The sequence below is a fragment of the Cherax quadricarinatus genome, chromosome 60 (genome assembly GCF_038502225.1).
Source record: "Cherax quadricarinatus isolate ZL_2023a chromosome 60, ASM3850222v1, whole genome shotgun sequence".
Classification (NCBI taxonomy): Eukaryota; Metazoa; Arthropoda; class Malacostraca; order Decapoda; family Parastacidae; genus Cherax; species Cherax quadricarinatus.
In genome coordinates this window covers 18417966-18439290 of record NC_091351.1, presented here as the reverse complement: position 1 = coordinate 18439290, position 21325 = coordinate 18417966, and the positions used below count along the sequence as shown (strand labels likewise).

Below are 21325 nucleotides of genomic sequence, written 5' to 3'. Positions count from 1 at the left end.
TGTGGTCTGGTGTGATTCGATTCCTGCTCCAGGAAGATCTTATTCTGACTGTGAAGCCACCAGCAGCCATCAGTGACTTTGTCATTAATCAAGAATTACTGTATCGAACAGCCGAGTTGGGTACTCGTAGCAGAAGAGTATACCAGTTAGTAATTCCACAGTCACTAGTGAATGTAGCCTTACAGCTAGTTCACGATGTACCAGGTGTTGCACACCCTGGTATGGATCGTTCAGTAAAACAAGCCAGATTGAAATACTTTTGGCCTCGTATGGCAACTGATATTTCTGAGTATGTTAAGAAATGTAGTGTCTGCATGCAACATAAAGGTAATGCTAATGGTCCTAATCCAATCCAAGTATATCCAACTACTAGCGAACCGTGGGAAAGAGTTGCGCTAGATTTGTTAACTAATTTCCAATGTTCCCTCCAAGGTAACAAACATCTGTGTGTTATGGTAGACCATTTCACCAGATATTGTGAGTTAGTTCCTATTGCAGATAAGACTGCCGAGACAGTAGCTAAAGTGTTTAAAGAACGCATTATCTGCAGGCATACCACCCCTAAGTCCCTAGTAACAGATAATGGAGGTGAATTCTGTAATGAGATTCTTGAAAATTTGTGCACCTTGTACAGGATCTCTAAATCCACCATTGTTCCTCATCATCCTGCCAGCAATGGGTTAGCGGAACGAACCAATAAGAAAGTACTTGATGTCTTGAGAGCCACTATCAATCCCAACAGTGAAACTTGGGATGAAGTTATACCTGATGTGCAGTGTGCTATAAATTCTGCTTACAATGTTTCTATAGGTGACACTCCACATTATGCATTGTACGGTGTAGATAAACGTTTGCCTTATGAGTTGTTATATTCTAATCCGCAACCAAATTACAACCCTGATGATTTCATAGCAACTCGTACCAGCTTAGCTCAAAGTGTTTTTAGAAGAATCCGTGAAACACTTCATAAATCAACAGCAGAATTTACAAGAGTCGCAAACACTCGAGCAAAGCCATCCAAAATCAAAGTAGGTTCGAGAGTTATGCTGATTAACTTTAACAAAACGTCTGCAATGCCAAAGCTTGATCAAAAGTTTGTTGGTCCTTATCGAGTAGTTGAACATATCACTGGTAATAAGTATAAGGTTAGAGAGATTAGTACTGGTCAGTATAAAGAATCGCATTTAGATCATATGAAGTTAGTATGTGATGATAATGATGTTCCAACCCAGACTAATGTGACAGACTCTAACAATCCTCCTGATCCTGTACTCTCTTCCTCTGATACTCAGTCAGACGATCAACCTGAATGTCGTTATTCCCTACGTACACGACAGGTATTGAGAAATCCTCAAATATCATTTGTAACATCCAATTCAGATTTGCCTCAAATACAGCATGAGTTAGCCAATGCTACAGTTTGATCCTCCCAGAGATGACACCCATTCTGCATATGTCAATCTCACCCTAGCAGAGTTGGGGTTAAATGTAAATAACCTGTATAGATGAATAATTACAGTATCAACTTACCAGTATTCAAGAATTTTTTTTTTGTGATCATGTTCTCTCCGCATTCTGAGAGTTAACAGTCTAGATTTGAGTGCACCGAATCTGCCTTTCTGTTAAACACTTCTTTCTTTGTATATATTCCTCCCTCAGAATCCGTAGATCACATGAATACAGATTGATCGATCAAAATTTTTTTTATTATCACTTCTATTGTGTAATCTCAATGTTGAGTTTTAAGTTGTGCTATATTATACCTTGCATTGCATTACAGTTTCAGTTACGTAAGCTTCCATTCCAATGTTCTACTTATGTATGTTATAATGTTTAATTGTTGTGTACTTTGACATTGTATAGAATCAGCCCAAGCCGTATACCTGCCATCTCTAGTTTGTATTAGTTGTATGTCGGGACGACATACGTTAGCGTCGCCGAGCTCTCAGTAGTAGTAACCAGTTACCAGTAACCACTGTACCAGTGGTTGACTCAACGACCAACCGTCTCTGCCTGAGTCACTGTCTGAACTCATATTGTGCTGACCTAGCAGTATTCAAAGACCCCCTCACATATGGGTACTGTGGGCGGCCAGTCAGTGTTACGAGAGGAGCAAGGAGACAAGGTTACGGCTGTAAGGGCGCTCTCCACATTATCTGTAATTATACGTACTACCAGCCTACGTGAGTATTTCCTTACCCAAATCCACGTGTTCGAACTCCCACATGATAGTGGGTGGAGTAGTGAGGGTGGTGGGTGGAGTAGTGAGGGTGGTGGGTGGAGTAGTGAGGGTGGTGGGTGGAGTAGTGATAGTGGTGGGTGGAGTAGTGAGGGTGGTGGGTGGAGTAGTGATGGTGGGTGGAGTAGTGAGGGTGGTGGGTGGAGTAGTGAGGGTGGTGGGTGGAGTAGTGAGGGTGGTGGGTGGAGTAGTGATGGTGGTGGGTGGAGTACTGATAGTGGTGGGTGGAGTAGTGATAGTGGTGGGTGGAGTACTGACAGTGGGTGGAGTAGTGATGGTGCTGGGTGGAGTACTGACAGTGATGGGTGGAGTAGTGATGGTGGTGGGTGGAGTAGTGATGGTGGTGGGTGGAGTAGTGATGGTGGGTGGAGTACTGATAGTGGTGGGTGGAGTACTGATAGTGGTGGGTGGAGTAGTGATGGTGGTGGGTGGAGTAGTGATGGTGGTGGGTGGAGTAGTGATGGTGGTGGGTGGAGTACTGATAGTGGTGGGTGGAGTACTGATAGTGGTGGGTGGAGTAGTGATGGTGGTGGGTGGAGTAGTGATGGTGGTGGGTGGAGTAGTGAGAGTGGTGGGTGGAGTAGTGAGAGTGGTGGGTGGAGTAGTGAGAGTGGTGGGTGGAGTAGTGAGAGTGGTGGGTGGAGTAGTGAGGGTGGTGGGTGGAGTAGTGAGGGTGGTGGGTGGAGTAGTGAGAGTGGTGGGTGGAGTAGTGAGAGTGGTGGGTGGAGTAGTGAGGGTGGTGGGTGGAGTAGTGAGGGTGGTGGGTGGAGTAGTGAGGATGGTGGGTGGAGTAGTGACAGTGGTGGGTGGAGTAGTGAGGGTGGTGGGTGGAGTAGTGATGGTGGTGGGTGGAGTAGTGATAGTGGTGGTTGGAGTAGTGATGGTGGTGGGTGGAGTAGTGAGGGTGGTGGGTGGAGTACTGATAGTGGTGGGTGGAGTAGTGATAGTGGTGGGTGGAGTACTGACAGTGGTGGGTGGAGTAGTGATGGTGCTGGGTGGAGTACTGACAGTGGTGGGTGGAGTAGTGATGGTGCTGGGTGGAGTACTGATAGTGGTGGGTGTAGTAGTGATGGTGCTGGGTGGAGTACTGATAGTGGTGGGTGGAGTAGTGATGGTGCTGGGTGGAGTACTGATAGTGGTGGGTGGAGTAGTGATGGTGCTGGGTGGAGTACTGATAGTGGTGGGTGCAGTAGTGATGGTGCTGGGTGGAGTACTGACAGTGGTGGGTGGAGTACACATGGTAGTCAGTGGAGTAGTGATAGTGGTGGGTGGAGTAGTGATGGTGAGTGTAGTAGTGATGATGGTGGGTGGAGTAGTGAGGGTGGTGGGTGGAGTAGTGATAGTGGTGGGTGGAGTAGTGATAGTGGTGGGTGGAGTAGTGATAGTGGTGGGTGGAGTAGTGATGGTGGTGGGTGGAGTAATTAGGGTGGTGGGTGGAGTAGTGATGGTGGTGGATGGAGTAGTGATAGTGGTGGATGGAGTAGTGATAGTGGTGGGTGGAGTAGTGAGGGTGGTGGGTGTAGTAGAGATGGTGGTGGGTGGAGTAGTGATAGTGGTGGGTGGAGTAGTGATAGTGGTGGGTGGAGTAGTGATGATGGTGGGTGGAGTAGTGAGGGTGGTGGGTGGAGTAGTGATAGTGGTGGGTGTAGTGATAGTGGTGGGTGTAGTAGAGATGGTGGTGGGTGGACTATACAATATTTCTTATTTATAAATACATTTTTCTTATTTAATAACCTGTAACAATAACAATTGGGGCGGTGTTTTGGAGGCTGGAATGGATTAAAAGCATTTCAATTAATTTCAATGATGAAAACTGATTTGACATTTAACCCTTTCAGGATCCAGAGACCAAATCTCAAAGTGTGCACCAGTGTCCAAGAATTTTCAAAAAATAATTTTTTGTTATTTTTTCTTATGAAACTGTAGAGAATCTTATTCTAAAAATAATAAAACAAAATGTACAAAATTTCATGGAAAATTTACAAAATTCTGCTCTCGCGAATTTTGATGTGTCAGCGATATTTATGCATCAGCGATTTTGCCGACTTTGACTCCCATTTTAGGCCAATTACCTTATTCGAGTCAACCAATTCTTAGCTATTTCACTAGCATTACTTCTATTCTATCAACTGAGCACAAGAAATCACCAACTCAACTGTTTCAACTACAAAATAAAGTGATTGAAAATTGATAATTTGGCCAATTTAGTGCAAAGTTCAAAAATATTCCAATTTCAAAATAAGGTCCAGAATAAACAATGCAGGTATTCTTGGCACTAAACTAACATTTCCTCTGTTCATTAGTTATATTTTCAGGCTTTACAAATGAATTCCATTTTGATTTTTAATTCACATAATGAATTTTTATTCAAACCAAAAAGTAGAAGATTTACTGTCATGCAATATTGTAATAATTGTATAAATAATATATAAATATTGTAATAATTGTATAAATAACCCTGAAAGGTTTAAGCAAATTGAGTTACGAGCTCTGCCATGGAACGAATTAAACTTGTTAGTCAAGATACCACTGTATACTATTTGTTTAGTCTCTTTGCTGAGATCTGCTTCATTTTCATGGGACAATGTCTATTATAGAGGTTATGAGTTTTGCGAAGGAATATTTTGACACATTCATCAACATCATGGCCGTCCGTTAACTCGCACAGCCAGTCAGTGTTACGTAAAGCATTAATAAAATTATTTATTGACGACTCGTGTAGTCAAAGAGAGATCTTAGTTGTGTCCTGAGGCAGTCTACTTAAGTTGGTTATGAGAAAAGCTGGATAGTGGTCCGTAGTGTTGTCTGTGATCATGCCTGCTGTTCGTGGGGATATACACTGGACCCCCACCTTACGATATTAATCCGTTCCTGAGAGCTCATCGTAAGCCGAAATTATCGTTAGCCGAATTAATTTTCCCCATAAGAAATAATGGAAATCAAATCTGTTCCCGACACCCCAAAGTATGAAAAAAACAAAAATTTTTACCACATGAAATATTAATTTTAATACATACACACAAACTGAAGAAGACATGCACAATTACTACTCTACTAAGAACAGAATACATGACACTTACCTTTATTGAAGATCTGGTGATGATTGATGGGATGGGAGAAGGGGAGAGTGCGGAAATTGTTTAGAAGGGGAATCCCCTTCCATTAGGACTTGAGGTAGCAAGTCCTTTTCCAGGGTTACTTCCCTTCTTCTTTTAATGCCACTAGGACCAGCTTGAGAGTCAGTGGACCTCTGTCGCACAACAAATCTGTCTATAGAGCTCTATACCTCCCATTCCTTTAAGACTTTCCTAAAATGGGCCATAACACTGTCATTGTACAGGTTGCCAGCACGGCTTGTAGTAGCTGTGTCAGGGTGATTTTCATCCGTAAAGGTTTGCAGTTCAACCCACTTTGCACACATTTCCTTAATCTCTTTTTTCAATTCCATACTAATTCTCGCCCTTTTTACCACAGGGATGGCACTAGAAGCTTTCTTGGAGTCCATGGTGACTTATTTAGCAGTTATAAGCACTAAAAACACTGGGTTAATGTGAAATGGACCGAATGTATGCCTATATGTGACCGCACTGACTGGCTTGTAAACACTGGAACTGAGGCCACACGTGTGACGTGTCCCAGACAAATCACGTAAGGCAAGTTTTTTATCGTGAGGCGAAGAAAAATTTTTGCGTTCAAATGCTTCGTATGGCGGATTTAACGTAACACTATGCATTTGTAAGGCGGGGTTCCACTGTAGTACAGTATTGGTCTAGATATGATCAAGTAGTGAGGCACCTGTCTCTGTGAGTCTTGTTGGTTTAGTTATACAGTGGTCCCTCAATATTCATCCGGCTCGATAGTTGTCCTTTTTGGAAATCGTCGCATTCTCGACCAAACACTGGCTCGCAAATGGTCGGTTTACTCGCTAATCGTACTTCGTCCGGGACGCGTACTCACACTCTGAGCCGCCTCGGCCTCCCTTCCCAGCCAGTGTGCCATTGTTTACCAGTGAGCGATGGTCCCTTCACTTGTTCATACGAAATATTTCACAATACAGTGGCCCCTCGTTTATCGTCCTTAATCAGTTCCTGAAAGTAGGACTATTATCGAAATAGACTATTTTCGAATCAATTTTCCCCATAAGAAATAATGTAAATACAATTAATCCGTTCCCGACACCCAGAAGTATTAAAACAAAAATTTTTTTTACATGAAATATAGATGTAATACATAAACAATACAGTGGCACATGATGAATTAAACATTAACAGAATAACACTTACCTTTAGTGGCGATTCTTCTTTGTGTATGGAAGACTGGAGGAGACTGATTGAATGAATTACTGTTTGGAAGGGGAATCCCCTTCCATCAACACCTCAGTGCTTTTCTGGGGTTACTTCTCTTCTCTGTTTCTTAATGCCACTAGGACCAGCTTGAGAGTCACTGGAGTCCTGTCTGGCAAAAAAACTGTCCAGAGCTCTGTTTCTGGCATCTCCTTAAAACTTCCCTAAAATGGGCCAAGACTCTGTCACTGTACAAGTTGCCGATATGGCTTGCAACATCCTTCTCAGGGTGATGTTTCTCCATAAATCTTTCCATCCTACCCCACATTTCAAAAATCTCCTTAATTTCTGAAGAAGGCACCTTCTTCCATCTCTCTTCCTCCTCTGCAGCAACAATCTGAGCTGCGATCGGTTGCTGTTCCTGCTGAAGCTCTTGCAGCTCCTCAGTGGTTAGCTCTTCGTTGTGGTCCTCCACCAACTCTTCCACATCCTCCAAACTCACATCCAACCCCATGGAACTCCCCAATGCCACAATAGAATTCACAACTGACATAGGCTCATCAGGGGTCACCTCAAACCCTTCAAAATCCCTCTTGTGGACACAATCTGGCCACAAGTTTCTCCAAGCTGAGTTCAAAGTCCTGGTAGTCACTCCCTCCCAAGCCTTACCTATAAGGCTTATGCAATGGAGAATACTGAAGTGTTCTTTCCAAAAATCTCTTAGGGTCAAGTGAGTGTCTGAGGTCACAGTAAAGCACCTTTCAAACATTGCTCTAGTGTAGAGTTTTTTAAAGTTTGAAATGACCTGCTGGTCCATGGGCTGGAGGAGAGGAGTGGTATTCAGGGGGCAAGAACTTTACTGTGATGAACCCAAACTCCTTCAGAATTAGGTCACCCAAGTTTGGAGGATGAGCAGATGCATTGTCCATTACCAGGAGGCACTTGAGATACAATTTCTTTTCCAGGAGGTAATTCTTCACACTAGGGCCAAACACTTCATTGAACCACTCAACGAAAATTTCCCTTGTGACCCATGCCTTATTATTAGATCTCCAAAACACACACAATTTACTCTTCATACCATTGTTTTTCTTGAACACTCTGGGATTTTCAGAATGGTACACTAGTAACGGCTTCACTTTGAAATCCCCACTAGAACATTAGCATCAGCCTGTCTTTCATAGGCTTGTGTCCTGGCAGTGCCTTTTCCTCCTGAGTAATGTAGGTCCTCTTTGGCATTTTCTTCCAAGAGAGGCCTGTTTTGTCACAACTGAACACTTGTTCAGGTTTCAGTCCTTCAGCCTCTATGTACTCCTTGAATTCATGCACATATTTTTCATCCGCTTTTTGGTCTGATCTGGCAGCCTCACCATGCCTTATCACACTGTGTATGCCAGTACGCTTCTTAACCCTTTCAGGGTCCGTCCCAAAGATCTACGGCTTCAAGTTGAATGTCCAAAATTCTAGCGCCGTTAAATTTAGCGCGAAAATGCTCATAGGCCTACATGTAAGAGAACGGGTCTGCATGGTGGGTGTGCGCCATAAACAAAAAATCTAGGCGCCCGCATAGCATTGTGGGAACGCCGGCTCAGTTACCCTTGTTCACCATGCCTCATCGCAAGGCAGCTCTCACTCCAAGGAAAATTGGGACTCTCCTGTTCCTATCTGATAGTTCTGACAGTGATGGAAGTGGAAAAGAAGACGAATTCTTTGGTTTTGATCAGTTAGTGACCGAAAGGAATGACCAGGATATCGATAATACTGCAGAAAACTCTGACGATCCTCAACCTTCTACCTCTGGTGTGGGCACTCGTCAGTCACGGTCGGTTGTACCTCAACGAAAGAGAAAACTATTATTTTCGTGTGGCCAGGCCTCCGACTTCAGTAATGATGATGATAGTGATGTGGATTGTGATTTTATTGCTCTTGATGATCATTCGAGTAGTGATAGTGAGGAATCATATTCACCAGTGAAGCGTCGGTATGTACGCCGCCGCATGCGCTCGGGTAGTGTACCCTATGCCGTGCCCAGGGGACGGAGTATATCCCGTGGCCCTACACCAGGTACAGATAGTGATAGTGAGGATGATGTAGCTACACTTGGCATGGATAGACCACAGGCATCACTAGATGTTGGTAGTGGTGATGGTAGTGCCAAGGCCATGCGTGACTCACCAGCCCACGCTGGGACCCACGCTGCTGACTCCGCAGTTCAAGGACAAAGCAGAGCGTCAGCTACCAGCCCACCACAACCACAACTACCCGCACAACCAGCCTATGATATCCAGTATCAACCAGCAAACCATATCTAGGATTGGCAGCAAAATCCCAATTTTGTTCCCAAGCCCCACCACTTTGATGACTCTGAAAGTGAAATTCTACCAACTTGTCCACTTGGAAACATTGTAAATGAACTGGAATTCTTTGAATTATTCTTTGACCAGCCATTGATGGAAACTATTGTCAGGGAAGGTAATAAGTATTTTGAGTACACCATGGCAAATACGATCATATCATCACAGTCAAGACTACACCGGTGGAAAGAGACGACTGTTGCAGAAATGTATTTGCTTTTTGCAAGAATAATGCTTATGCCTCATGTCTATAAGCATAATATAAAAGCATACTGGTCCACAGATCGGCTAATTTCTACCCCGGTCTTCAGTGAAATCATCCCAGTGAACAGGTTTATCTTACTTTTACGTATGTTGCACTTCTCTGACAAAACCAGGCCTGACAGAAGTGACAGGTTATACAAGATAAGGAATGTTTTTATGTATCTCAAACAAAAGTTCAGCATATACATTTATCCATTCAAGAATCTTGTAATTGATGAGTTTTTGATTTTGTTCAAAGGTAGGCTGTCATTCAAGCAGTATATACAGAGCAAGAGGAAATGCTTTGGTATAAAACTGTTTGTACTCTGTGACTGTGACAGTGGCCTGGTATTGGATATTGTTGTATACACGGGAAGTAAAACATTGGAAGATACCAAGATGTTATTGGGTATCTCAGGTGACGTAGTGAGAAGCATGATGGCACCTTATTTTGGTAAGGGGCATACATTATATACCAATAACTGGTACACAAGCCCATTACTCAGTGATTTCTTGCGAGTGAACAAGACAGATGTGTGTGGCACAGTGCATTCTAATCATAAACATATGCCCAGGCTTAACACAGGTGCTCGTGGTGATGATGTGCAGGTGTTTACTGCCAATGATATCATGGCATTACAGTGGCATGACAAACGAGATGTCACATTGTTGACAACCATTCGCCGTAATGAAATGCAAGACAGTGGCAAAGTTGATCGAGTGACTAATGAACGAATTTGAAAACCAGTGACAGTGATTGATTATACACAAAACATGCGCTTGGTTGACAAATGTGACATGCAGATTGGCTTTGTTGATTGTGTTCGTAAAAGTTACAAGTGGTACATGAAACTTTTCTTCCATCTCATGGACATTTCAATGTTCAATGAATATAATATGTACCAAATGAAGACTGGCAACAGACCACCGTATGGTGAATTTTGTTTCTCTGTTGTCAGACAACTCATAATGAAGTGCCAGGTAACAACACCTGCTATACAACAAGGTCCTCGAACTCCTCAGGATATATCCAAGCGTTTGAGGGAAGGTAATCATTTCATAATACAGCTTCCTTCAACTCAAGAAGTTCCACAAGCTCCAGCAGTTCTAAAACCATGTCCAGTGATCGTAAATATGTAAATATATGATAGAACATTAGTATTATACAAGATTTGTGCATGTTTATTGTAATAAACAACATTGGTAAACAATAGTATGATAATAACTTTAGTGAGGTTGTGTTCAATACAGAGAGTTTATATATATACATTATATACAGTACTGGTCTCTCAGGCCCCAAATGTTAGTAGGAAAAGAAAAAAATTGGAAAAGAAAAGAAAAAACTACAAAAACTGTTAATAAAGCAAAGCGCGTATGTGGAAATCGTCGATGTTGCCGCCACCACATCATTTTGGACAAACTTCTCGGCACTATCTCGGTAAGTACTGATCAGAATTTTTTTTTCTTATTACCTTCACAAAAATATGCTCTTTAATTCTGTAAGAAAAAATCTTTTTTTTTTTTTTCAAAGTTTCTTGGACACTGGAGCACCACTTCAGATTTTGGCCTTGGGCTTTGAAGGGGTTAAATCTCTCAAACCAGCCTTTGCTGGCCTTAAATTCACTCACATCACCACTAGTTGCAGGCAATTTCTTTACCAAATCATCACGCAACTGCCTAGCCTTTTCACAAATAATCGACGTCATAAGACTATCTCCTGCTAATTGTTTCTTGTTTATCCACACAAATAATAACTTCTCAACACCTTCGAGTACTGGTGATCTCATTTTTGTCAGCATATTTACCCCCTTTGCAACAACAGTTTCCTTGATTTCCTTTTTCTTGGCCACGATAGAAGATATGGTTGTACGGGATTTGTTATACATCCTGGCCAGTTCGCCCACACATACGCCACTTTCATATTGTTCAATGATGTTTTTCTTAAATTCAATCGTATTTCTCACTTTCTATACCAAGGCTTGGCACTAGGAGCTTTCTTTGGAGCCATGGTAGCTTATTTAGCACTTGCAAGCAATAAAATCAATGGAATATTATGAAATATTTCATATGAACAAGTGAGGGGACCATCGCTCACTGGTAAACAATGGCACATTGGCTGGGAATGGAGACCGAGGCGGCTCTGAGCATGAGTACGTGTCCAGGACGAAAGATGATTAGCGAGTCAACAGACCATTTGCGAGCCAATGTTTGGACGAAATAACGGGACGATTTCTGAAAAGGACGACTATCGAGCCAGACGATTATTGAGGGACCACTGTATTCCATTCATTTTAGTGCCTGCAAGTGCTAAACAAGCTACCGTGGCTCCAAAGAAAGCTCCTAGTGCAAAACCTTTGGTAAAGAAAGTGAGAAACACGATTGAATTTAAGAAAAACCTCATTGAACAATATGAAAGTGGTGTACGTGTGGTCGAACTGGCCAGGATGTATAACAAATCCCGTACAACCATATCTTCCATTGTGGCCAAGAAAAAGGAAATCAAGGAAGCTGTTGTTGCAAAGGGGTAAATTTGCTGACAAAAATGAGATCACCAGTACTCGAAGATGTTGAGAAGTTATTATTCGTGTGGATAAATGAAAAACAATTAGGAGGAGATACTCATATGTCGATTATTTGTGAAAAGGCTAGGCAGTTGCATGACGATCTCAAAGAAATTGCCTGCAACGAGTACTGATAATTGAGAATTTAAGGCCAGCAAAGGTTGGTTTGAGAGATTTAAGAAGCATAGTGGCATACACAATGTGATAAGGCATGGTGAAATGGGGGGAAAGATTTATGGAGAAACATCACCCTGAGAAAGATGTTGCAAGCCATATAGGCAACTTGTACAGTGACAGTCTTGGCCCATTTTAGGGAAATTTTAAAGAAATGCCAGAAACAGAGCTCTCTGGACACTTTTTTTTGTAAGACAAAACTCCAGTGACTCTCAAGCTGGTCCTAGTGGCATTAAGAAACAGAGAAGAGAAGTAACCCCAGAAAAGCACTTGGTACCTGAGGTGTTGATGGAAGGGGATTCCCCTTCCAAACAGTAACTAATCCAATCTCTCTCCTCCTCCTGTCTTCCATACACTAAGAAGAATCACCAATAAAGGTAAGTGTTATGCTGTTAATGTTTCATTCATCATGTCCCATTGTATTATTTATGTACTACAACTGTATTTCATGTAAAAAAAAAAATTGCTTTAATACTTCTGGGTGTCAGGAACGGATTAATTGTATTTACATTATTTCTTATGGGGAAAATTGATTCGAAAATCGTCTTTTTCGATAATCGTCGCACTTCCAGGAACGGATTAACGACGATAAATGAAGGACCACTGTAGTTGGTTCAAATAGCCGACTCTTAAGATGGGCTTTGGCTGTCCAGTCCTATAAGCCTAAAGTAGTATATATGTATCTATATCAGCCTCAGAAAACCACTTCTCTGACTGGCTGAGCCGAGAGTGTACATAGTACTTTTCTCTCTGTAATTTAACTTATTACCTCCGACCATAAGTTTTGGGAAGAGGATATTGTGAGGGAAAAGCCCTTAAAAAGTGGGGGTTATGGTTGCTCAGACACCCAGGAATCATTAGCGTGTTACCGCCCAAACTACTATCTAGTGGATCTAAACTTCAGTTTCTCGGATCTGATTTGCTTTAATTTCTACTCCTGTTAGTATTAACTTTACCTGGTGTGGGGTGAAGTTTGGAGAATCACTTCACGTCCACTCTTCTCCTGATCAGGTAAGGTGATTTACCTGGTTACCAGTAATGACAATGAAGTAGAATACCACCCTTTGTCATTCTTCAATGTCATACTTATTAACCCTTATGTAAACAGTGTTGTTTCCTTTATTATCAGCTCTGCTGCTGGCCTGGTCAACCAGGGTAGACGCTAATTAATTGGAGCAAGATCCCTGTCTATAGGACATAATGGGACATTACGACTCCTCACCTCTGAAATCTGAATTGTGGTACTATGACCAAGTAGTGACAGGAACTCCAGAACATTGGACGAACACTGCCACCCAGGATAACCAACATTTCTTCGAAAACATCATCAGAAAACCTTCCTGGGCGTAAGATTCTCCTGTCCCAACATCCTACTAGAACCACAGCAGCCAATTTTTATTTCTTTTAATTTAAATCCTTAGAAAATTATCATAATTATTATCCATCAAGTTATTCATTATTTTTCCATTCTTTTGTTCAGGCAATAGGCATTCCCCTGACATGACTGAGGCTTATGGTGAAGAGTGCATGAAGTTTTGAATGGCACAAATGATTTTCTGAAGGCAGAGAAAGCATGAAAGATGATGATCACCCAGGCTGACCACGCACATCAGTTACTGATGACAACATTGAAAAAGTGCTAGATGTGATTCAAAAAGACAGAAGGTTGGGTGTTTGAACAGTAACTGATAAAGTTCATTTGGGCCGAGGAAAATGTTTGACACATTCTAAGAGAAGAATTGAACATTAGAAAGGTTTGTGCAAAAATGGTTCCAAAAATGCAGTCAGATGAACAAAAAGAACATTGCAAGGAACAGTGCTTGGACAGCAGTTTTTAGCTAATAAAAACATCACTGTGCTTGAGCACCCAACCGATTCACCAGACCTGGCTCCCTGCAATTTCTGCCTGTTCCCAAAGATCAAGTCGGTGCTCAAAGGAACCTATTTTTTATAGGTAGAAGATGTGAAAGTAAAAACAATGGAGATCCTCAACAGCCTTTCAGAAAATGATCTGTGGAATTGCTCTGAACATTGGCAGCATCATATCCAACTGTGTGTCAACTCAGAGGGGAACTATTTTGAAGGTGATTGTAGATGATTTTTTTAATTTGTTAAATAAAAAGTTACAGGCATGGTCTCTTTCCTTTTTCGTTTTTTTGTGTCGGAACTCGTGTGCAGACAACTGTAACCTTCATTTTCATACAATAGACTGGGGAAGACACAACAGTCACAGCATGAAAACAACAGGACCAAAAAACACACAAAATTTTTCATTTCTCTTTAACCTCTTAACTGTGTCATACAAAAAAAAAAATCCTGTGTTTGGGGTAAGATTAAGAAAAAGTGTATTTTTATGAATTAAATAAGACAAAAATGAATGGAACTAATAAAAACATACTATTTTATGGTGTGCTGAAGTGGGTGAAAAAATGATCACTCATTGGCAACAGCAATATAAAAGTACCAGTGACATTCATATTTGACAATTTATTGATGACGAATTATGATTATTTTTCTGTTTTTAATTGTTTTTAAATTGTTTTTAGTGTTTAACACTATGATATTATAGGTGTTTCAAGTTGTTTTAACACTTCAAACATGGGGAAATACTTAACCCAACATTTTTCCACTTGGAATGTATGGTACATATATGTTTTTACTCTTTTTCATTATTATTATTTTAGTCTTCTAAAGCTATGTACAAAAAATACATATAATATTACAACTGTTTCAGAGTGTAATACTCCTCAAAACATGAAAGTTATTCACACTGTTTGACTTTACTGTGTTACCCCAAGGGTTAAATATACAGCGGACCCTCAGTTATCGGCCATTCCGGATATTGGTCAATTCGCTTTTTGCCCGCTTTTTTGGCCGAAATTCTATCCCGTTATTGGTCGTTATTTCAGTTATTGGCCATATTGGACACGTCCACCCGTCACTCCACCGCGTTCTTGAGTCAGTCTGGCTATGTCTGAGTGAGAAAGCCTCTGCGCATTCATCCAAACATTTCGCTATAATCCATTGTCTTTTGTGGTTATTGATTGAGTGTAACTGTGAAATAAGCAACCATGGGGCTCAAAGAAAGTTCCTAGTAAAGTTCCTTTGGTAAAGAAAGTGAGAAACTTGATAGAATTCAAGGCAGGCAGGCATAGAGGCAAGGAGTGTAACAGGCATGCAGGGAGTGTAGCAGGCATGCAGGGAGTGTAGCAGGCATGCAGGGAGTGTAGCAGGCATGCAGGGAGTGTAGCAGGCATGCAGGGAGTGTAGCAGGCATGCAGGGAGTGGACAGTTCTTTTTTGTGTGAAGCTGGTCCTAGCGGCAGTAAAAGACAAAGAAGGGAAATAACCCCTCCCTCCTCACCTTCTTCCATATGCCAACAAGAGTCTTCAATAAAGGTATGTAATGATCATTTATTAGTAAAATTAGTGCTTTATATTTCTTTCTTATTGTTTTGTGTATGTAAAACTATAGTTAATCTTCAAAAAATGTATTTTTTTTTTAAATATTTTTGGGTGTCTGGAACGGATTAATTGTAGCATTTACATTAATTCTTATGGGAAATATTTCACTACTGGGCCATTTCTGTTTTAGGCCGACCTTCTGGAAAGGATTATGGCCAATAACTGAGGGTCCACTGCACTTGGTGTGCTCTGTGACTGAATTCCACTGTTAGTATCATGAAATTGTACTAAATTTGAAATGAACAAGTCATCTTCACAACACTTGCACACCTTGTTTGCTGGTGGGAAGCTGGTGGTGGAACAACAGCTCCTGGTTCATTGTTTACTAATGTTAGTTAGGTGTACTAGAACATCAGAGATGCAGTCATCACTTGTGTAGTTAATAATGATACAGTGTATGCACCCTCCTGGCCATATATTTTTTCGAAGGCATCAATAGATTGTAAGACCCAAACAGTTATGATGAGGCCAAAAATATTGGCAGGTGGCACATACATCACCTAAGAACTAGTATGTCGGACACATACATCACCTGAGTAGTACTAGTACATCAGACACATACATCACCTGAGTACTAGTACGTTGGACACACACATCACCCGAGAACTATTACGTCGGGCACATACATCACCTGAGTACTAGTACATTGGACACATACATCACCTTAGTATGAGTACACTAGACACATACCTCACCTGAAAACCAGTACGGCGGACATGTACCTCACCTAAATACCAGTACGTCGGACACGTACCTCACCTGAATACCAGTATGTTGGACACGTACCTCACCTGAATACTAGTACATCGGACACATACATCACCTGAGTACTAGTACATTGGACACAGTTAAAAGGTTAAAAGTAATAAGAGGTGGTAACTAACAATAAGGTCTCACCTTGATGTGTAACGGAGGTTCCTCAAAGGTAAAAAGCATATAACGATCTCCACGACTTTCCGGACTTCGCTGGCGCAGCTGAAAACGTTGAAAATTTGGCATGACTAATATATATTGTGAAGTCTTGACTGATACATGTGAACATTTGTTGACATATGAAAGTTCTTATGACTCTCCAGAGTACAAACACCTGTGTTAGTATAATACCATAATGACCACCAGAGTACAAACACCTGAGTCAATTTAATACCCCCCAAAGAGTACAAACACCCATGTCAGTGTCATACTACAGTGATCCCCAGGGTACAAATACCTATGTCAGTGATCCCAGGGAGTACAAACATGTATCTGAAATACTAGTTATCCCCAGATTACAAACACCTGTGTCAATGTAATACTTCAATGATATCAGAGTATGAACACCTGAGTCACTGTAATACTACAGTGATCCCCTGAAACTATAAACACCTGCCAGTATAATACATCAATGATCCCCAGAGAGTACACAAACCTGAAAATGTGCAATATTAGTGATCCTAGAGTACAAACACCTGTGGTGGTATAATACTACAGTGATCCCCAGGGAGTACAAACACCTGTGTAGCATAATACTAGTGATCCCAGAGAGTGCAAACACTGTCAGTGTAATACTATAACAAACCTCAGAGTACAAACATGTGTAATATAATACTACTGTGATCCTAGAGAGTACAAACACCTGTGTATTGAAATACTACAGTGATCCCAGAGAGTACAAACACCTGTGTATTGAAATACTACAGTGATCCCAGAGAGTACAAACACCTGTTTTGTAATACTACAGTGATCCCAGAGAGTACAAACACCTGTGTATTGAAATACTATGGTGATCCCAGAGAGTAAAAACACCTGTGTATTGTAATACTACAGTGATCCCAGAGAGTACAAACACCTGTGTATTGTAATACTACAGTGATCCCAGAGAGTACAAACACCTGTGTATTGTAATACTACAGTGATCCCAGAGAGTACAAACACCTGTGTATTGTAATTCTACAGTGATCCCAGAGAGTACAAACACCTGTGTATTGTAATACTACAGTGATCCCAGAGAGTACAAACACCTGTGTATTGTAATACTACAGTGATCCCAGAGAGTACAAACACCTGTTTTGTAATACTACAGTGATCCCAGAGAGTACAAACACCTGTGTATTGTAATACTACAGTGATCCCAGAGTACAAACACCTGTGTATTGTAATACTACAGTGATCCCAGAGAGTACAAACACCTGTGTATTGTAATACTACAGTGATCCCAGAGAGTACAAACACCTGTGTATTGTAATACTACAGTGATCCCAGAGTACAAACACCTGTGTATTGTAATACTACAGTGATCCCAGAGAGTACAAACACCTGTGTATTGTAATACTACAGTGATCCCAGAGAGTACAAACACCTGTGTCAGTGTAATACACATAAGAGTAAAAAGCTAATGTGAAAGATTTAGGAGTGATAATGTCGGAAGATGTCAACTTGAGGCAACAGAGACATTTCCCTGCTCCATGGGATATTACCCCAACTACCATTCCTCCATTTCCCCCCAAAACTCTTCTTAAATCACAACCAAAGCTTCGTCTTGAAGCCAAACATGATGCCTTAAGCTGTACTGATAACTTAGTCACACAGAACACTTTCACAAATTATTTACGTTGATGGTTCCGTTCACCAGTCCACTGGTGCAGCTGGTAGTGCTGCTGCTCTCAAAGAAATTGGAGCACGCATCAATAACTGGGCCTCTACCCTTCAAACAGAACTGTTTGCCATACTCCTTGCACTCAAATGTGTCCATGTATCTAAGGTTGACACTTTAATTGTAACTGATTCTCTGTCATCCATAAATGCTCTCAACTCATTAAGTATAAATTGTGGCATGCTTGTGTCAGAAGCCAGGCATAGGTATGGTAAGATTATGGACAGTGGAGTCAGAGTGCACATGCTGTGGATTCCATCTCACATTGGTCTTCAGATGCATGATAAAACTGATAAATTGGCTAAGCTGTATGCTTTCAAAGAGGGAGTAGATTACAATCTTGGGTTGTCAGTTAGCAGTTTGAGAACAATAATATGAAAAGAACTTCAAATGAATTTTATTGACTTAAGACTTAGGGAGATTGACACAAGTCAGTCCATCTATCATCATTCCATCATGCAGGAGGAGCCACATGTCTATGGTGCATCCAACATCTTGGATGTCACTACTGCCCGGCTCCGGCTGGGTTACAAGTATCTTTGGCAGGTTAAATCACCACCACCAGATGTAGACCAAACGAAATGTAAACTCTGCCAGATGGACTATTGTCACACCTTGCGTCATTATGTACTGGAGTGTGATCTGATTAATGAATTTAGAAACAACTCACTCAGAAATGTTCAAGAAATGGCAAAGTATTTTATCCACAGTGGTATATTACAGACCATTCTGGAGAAATACCCTGACTTTGCTAGCTGTAAATAATGCATTACCATGTGTGTGTGTGTGTGTGTGTGTGTGTGTGTGTATGCGTGTGTGTGTATGCGTGTGTGTGTATGCGTGTGTGTGCATGCGTGTGTGTGCATGCGTGTGTGTGCATGCGTGTGTGTGCATGCGTGTGTGTGCATGCGTGTGTGTGCATGCGTGTGTGTGCATGCGTGTGTGTGCATGCGTGTGTGTGAGTGCTCGTGTGTGTGCGTGCGTGTGCGTGCACGTGCATGTGCGTGTGTGTGCTTGTGTGCGTGTGTGGGTGTGCGTGCTTGTGTGTATGCATATATTTGTACGCCTGTGTGCATATGTCTGTGCACGCGCGTGCTCGTGTGGGTGTATGACCCACTTAATATTTGTATTTATAACTCATTACAATTGTGACCAGGTGTGGACGTATCAGTGGTTCATTACTTTGTAATTTGTTCATGACAGTAACCATGTATAGGAGTGAGGCTGATTCATTACCTCTGTAACTTGCCATGATTGTGACCAGATCTACCTGGAGTTCATTACCTTTGTAACTAGTTCAGCTATCATAACTTTGAGGTCCAGTCCCTGGACCCATTTTGTACCTTTGTAATCTTTTGACTACCGCCCACAGGATGGGTATGGGGTGCATAATAAAGATATTAAACTAACTGTAACTGTCATTGTCACAACATCAAGGAAAACTAAGATGGATAACAAAAACCTTCAAAACAAGGGATTCCATGCCAATGATGATCCTCTTTAACCCTTTGAGGGTCTGTCCCATAGCTCTATGGCTTCGAAGCCAGGGTCCAAGCCATAGTTCTACGCCATGAGCTCAGCTCACTCAGATAAGCTGTGAGTGGTAAATTTGGGCCTAGATATGAGAGAATACATCTGTGTGCTAAGTGTACACAATATAAAACAAATCCTGCAGCACGCAGTACATAATGAGAAAAAAAAACTATGTCTGTTTGGATTAACCATTTGACTGTTGCAAGCCCCTTTCTGAAACTCATTCTATGTCGCAAAATTTCTGGAAAAAAAAAAAATCTTATGAAATGATAGCGAATCTTTTCCCGATGGTAATGACACCAAAAGTACGAAATTTGGTAGAAAACTCATGGAATTATGCTCCCGCAAAGTTAGCGGTCTCGGCGACATATACGCATCGGCGATTTCGCCGACCTTGAGCCCCGTTTTTGGCCAATTCTGTTGTTCCAGTTGACCAAACTCAGCTATTTCTCTAGAACTCCATTTTTTCTATCAATTGAGTACAAGAAACTGCCCATTTACCAATTTGAACTACCCAATAAAGTGATCAGAAATTGGCAATTTGGCCAATTTCACACAAATTAAAAAAATTGCCAATTTCAAAATAGGGTCCAGAATAAACAATGTAGACATTCTTGGCACTAAAACAACATATCCTCTGTTCATTAGTCACGTCTCTAGGCCCCTCTTATATTACTATTGCTTTTTATTTTGATATTTTATTCATACAAAAAATACAAAATTTACTGTCATGCAGACTACTGCATTATTGTAAATATGGTATAAATAATATCAGTGAACTAGTGAAAGAATATTAGACACCCCAGTTGATGTGTATTGGACGTGTGGCGTGATTTGCTTACTCCTGAACACTGGTAAAAATTGAATATTTCCACTACTTTGAGCTCAATTTCTAGGTCGTTTTCATTGTGAAACTAATCAAAACCATCTCTATTTCTTTAATATGCTTTCCATTTTATCACGTGAGACCATGAAAATGAGAATACAATGATAAATACTATACGAAAATACACCTCAAAGTCGGCGTTTTAATCCAAAAAAATGGTCGTTTTTTCTTTTTATTATGCACTGCGTGCTGCAGGATTTTTTTGTGGTGCACACTGACCACACAGACCCATTCTCTCACATGTGGGCCTACCAGCTTTTTCCTGCTTGATTTGAAGCCGCTAGAATTTATGCGCATTATTACGTCCGAAACACTGGCTCATAAGACGTACATATATATATATGACCAAAACAGTCAAAGGGTTAAAAGAGTGACTTTGCAGTATTTTTTCGTATGTTTTTTCACTTGTATTCACAGTTTCTTGATCTCATTTGATAGAATGGAACATTTTTTTTTTTTAACAAACCAGCAGTATCCCACCAAGGCAGGGTAGCCTAAAAAGAAAAACTAAAGTTTCTCTTTTTAAATTTAGTAATTTATACAGAAGAAAGGGTTACTAGCCCCTTGCTCCCGGCAATTTAGTCGCCTCTTACAACACACATGGCTTACGGAGGAAGAATTCTGTTCCACTTCCCCATGGAGATAAGAGGAAATAACAAGAACAAGAACTAGAAAGAAAATAGAAAAAAACCCAGAGGGGTGTGTGTATATATATGCTTGTACATGTATGTGTAGTGTGACCTAAGTGTAAGTAGAATTAGCAAGACGTACCTGAAATCTTGCATGTTTGAGACAGACGAAAGGCACCAGCAATCCTACCATCACATAAAACAATTACAGGCTTTCGTTTTACACTCACTTGGCAGGACAGTAGTACCTCCCTGGGTGGTTGCTGTTTACTAACCTACTACCTAGAAGAATGGAAGATATATTACAAAAATAGAGATGAGTCTGAT

The 21325-nt window shown here is 41.1% G+C and overlaps 1 protein-coding gene across 4 annotated transcripts in view; it reads right to left on the bottom strand.

Annotated features, from left to right (window-relative positions):
- IntS6 (integrator complex subunit 6) overlaps positions 1 to 21325 on the bottom strand; it is a 438513-nt gene that overhangs the window by 376177 nt on the left and 41011 nt on the right. For 3 of the 4 annotated variants that reach the window (XM_070097997.1, XM_070097998.1, XM_070098000.1), the window contains exon 2: positions 16216 to 16293. The exons of the other annotated variant lie outside the window; for it this stretch is intronic. In XM_070097997.1, the coding sequence (XP_069954098.1) occupies positions 16216 to 16293 (78 nt within the window). The remainder of the gene's footprint in view (positions 1 to 16215; positions 16294 to 21325) is intronic. 4 annotated transcript variants of the gene reach the window in all.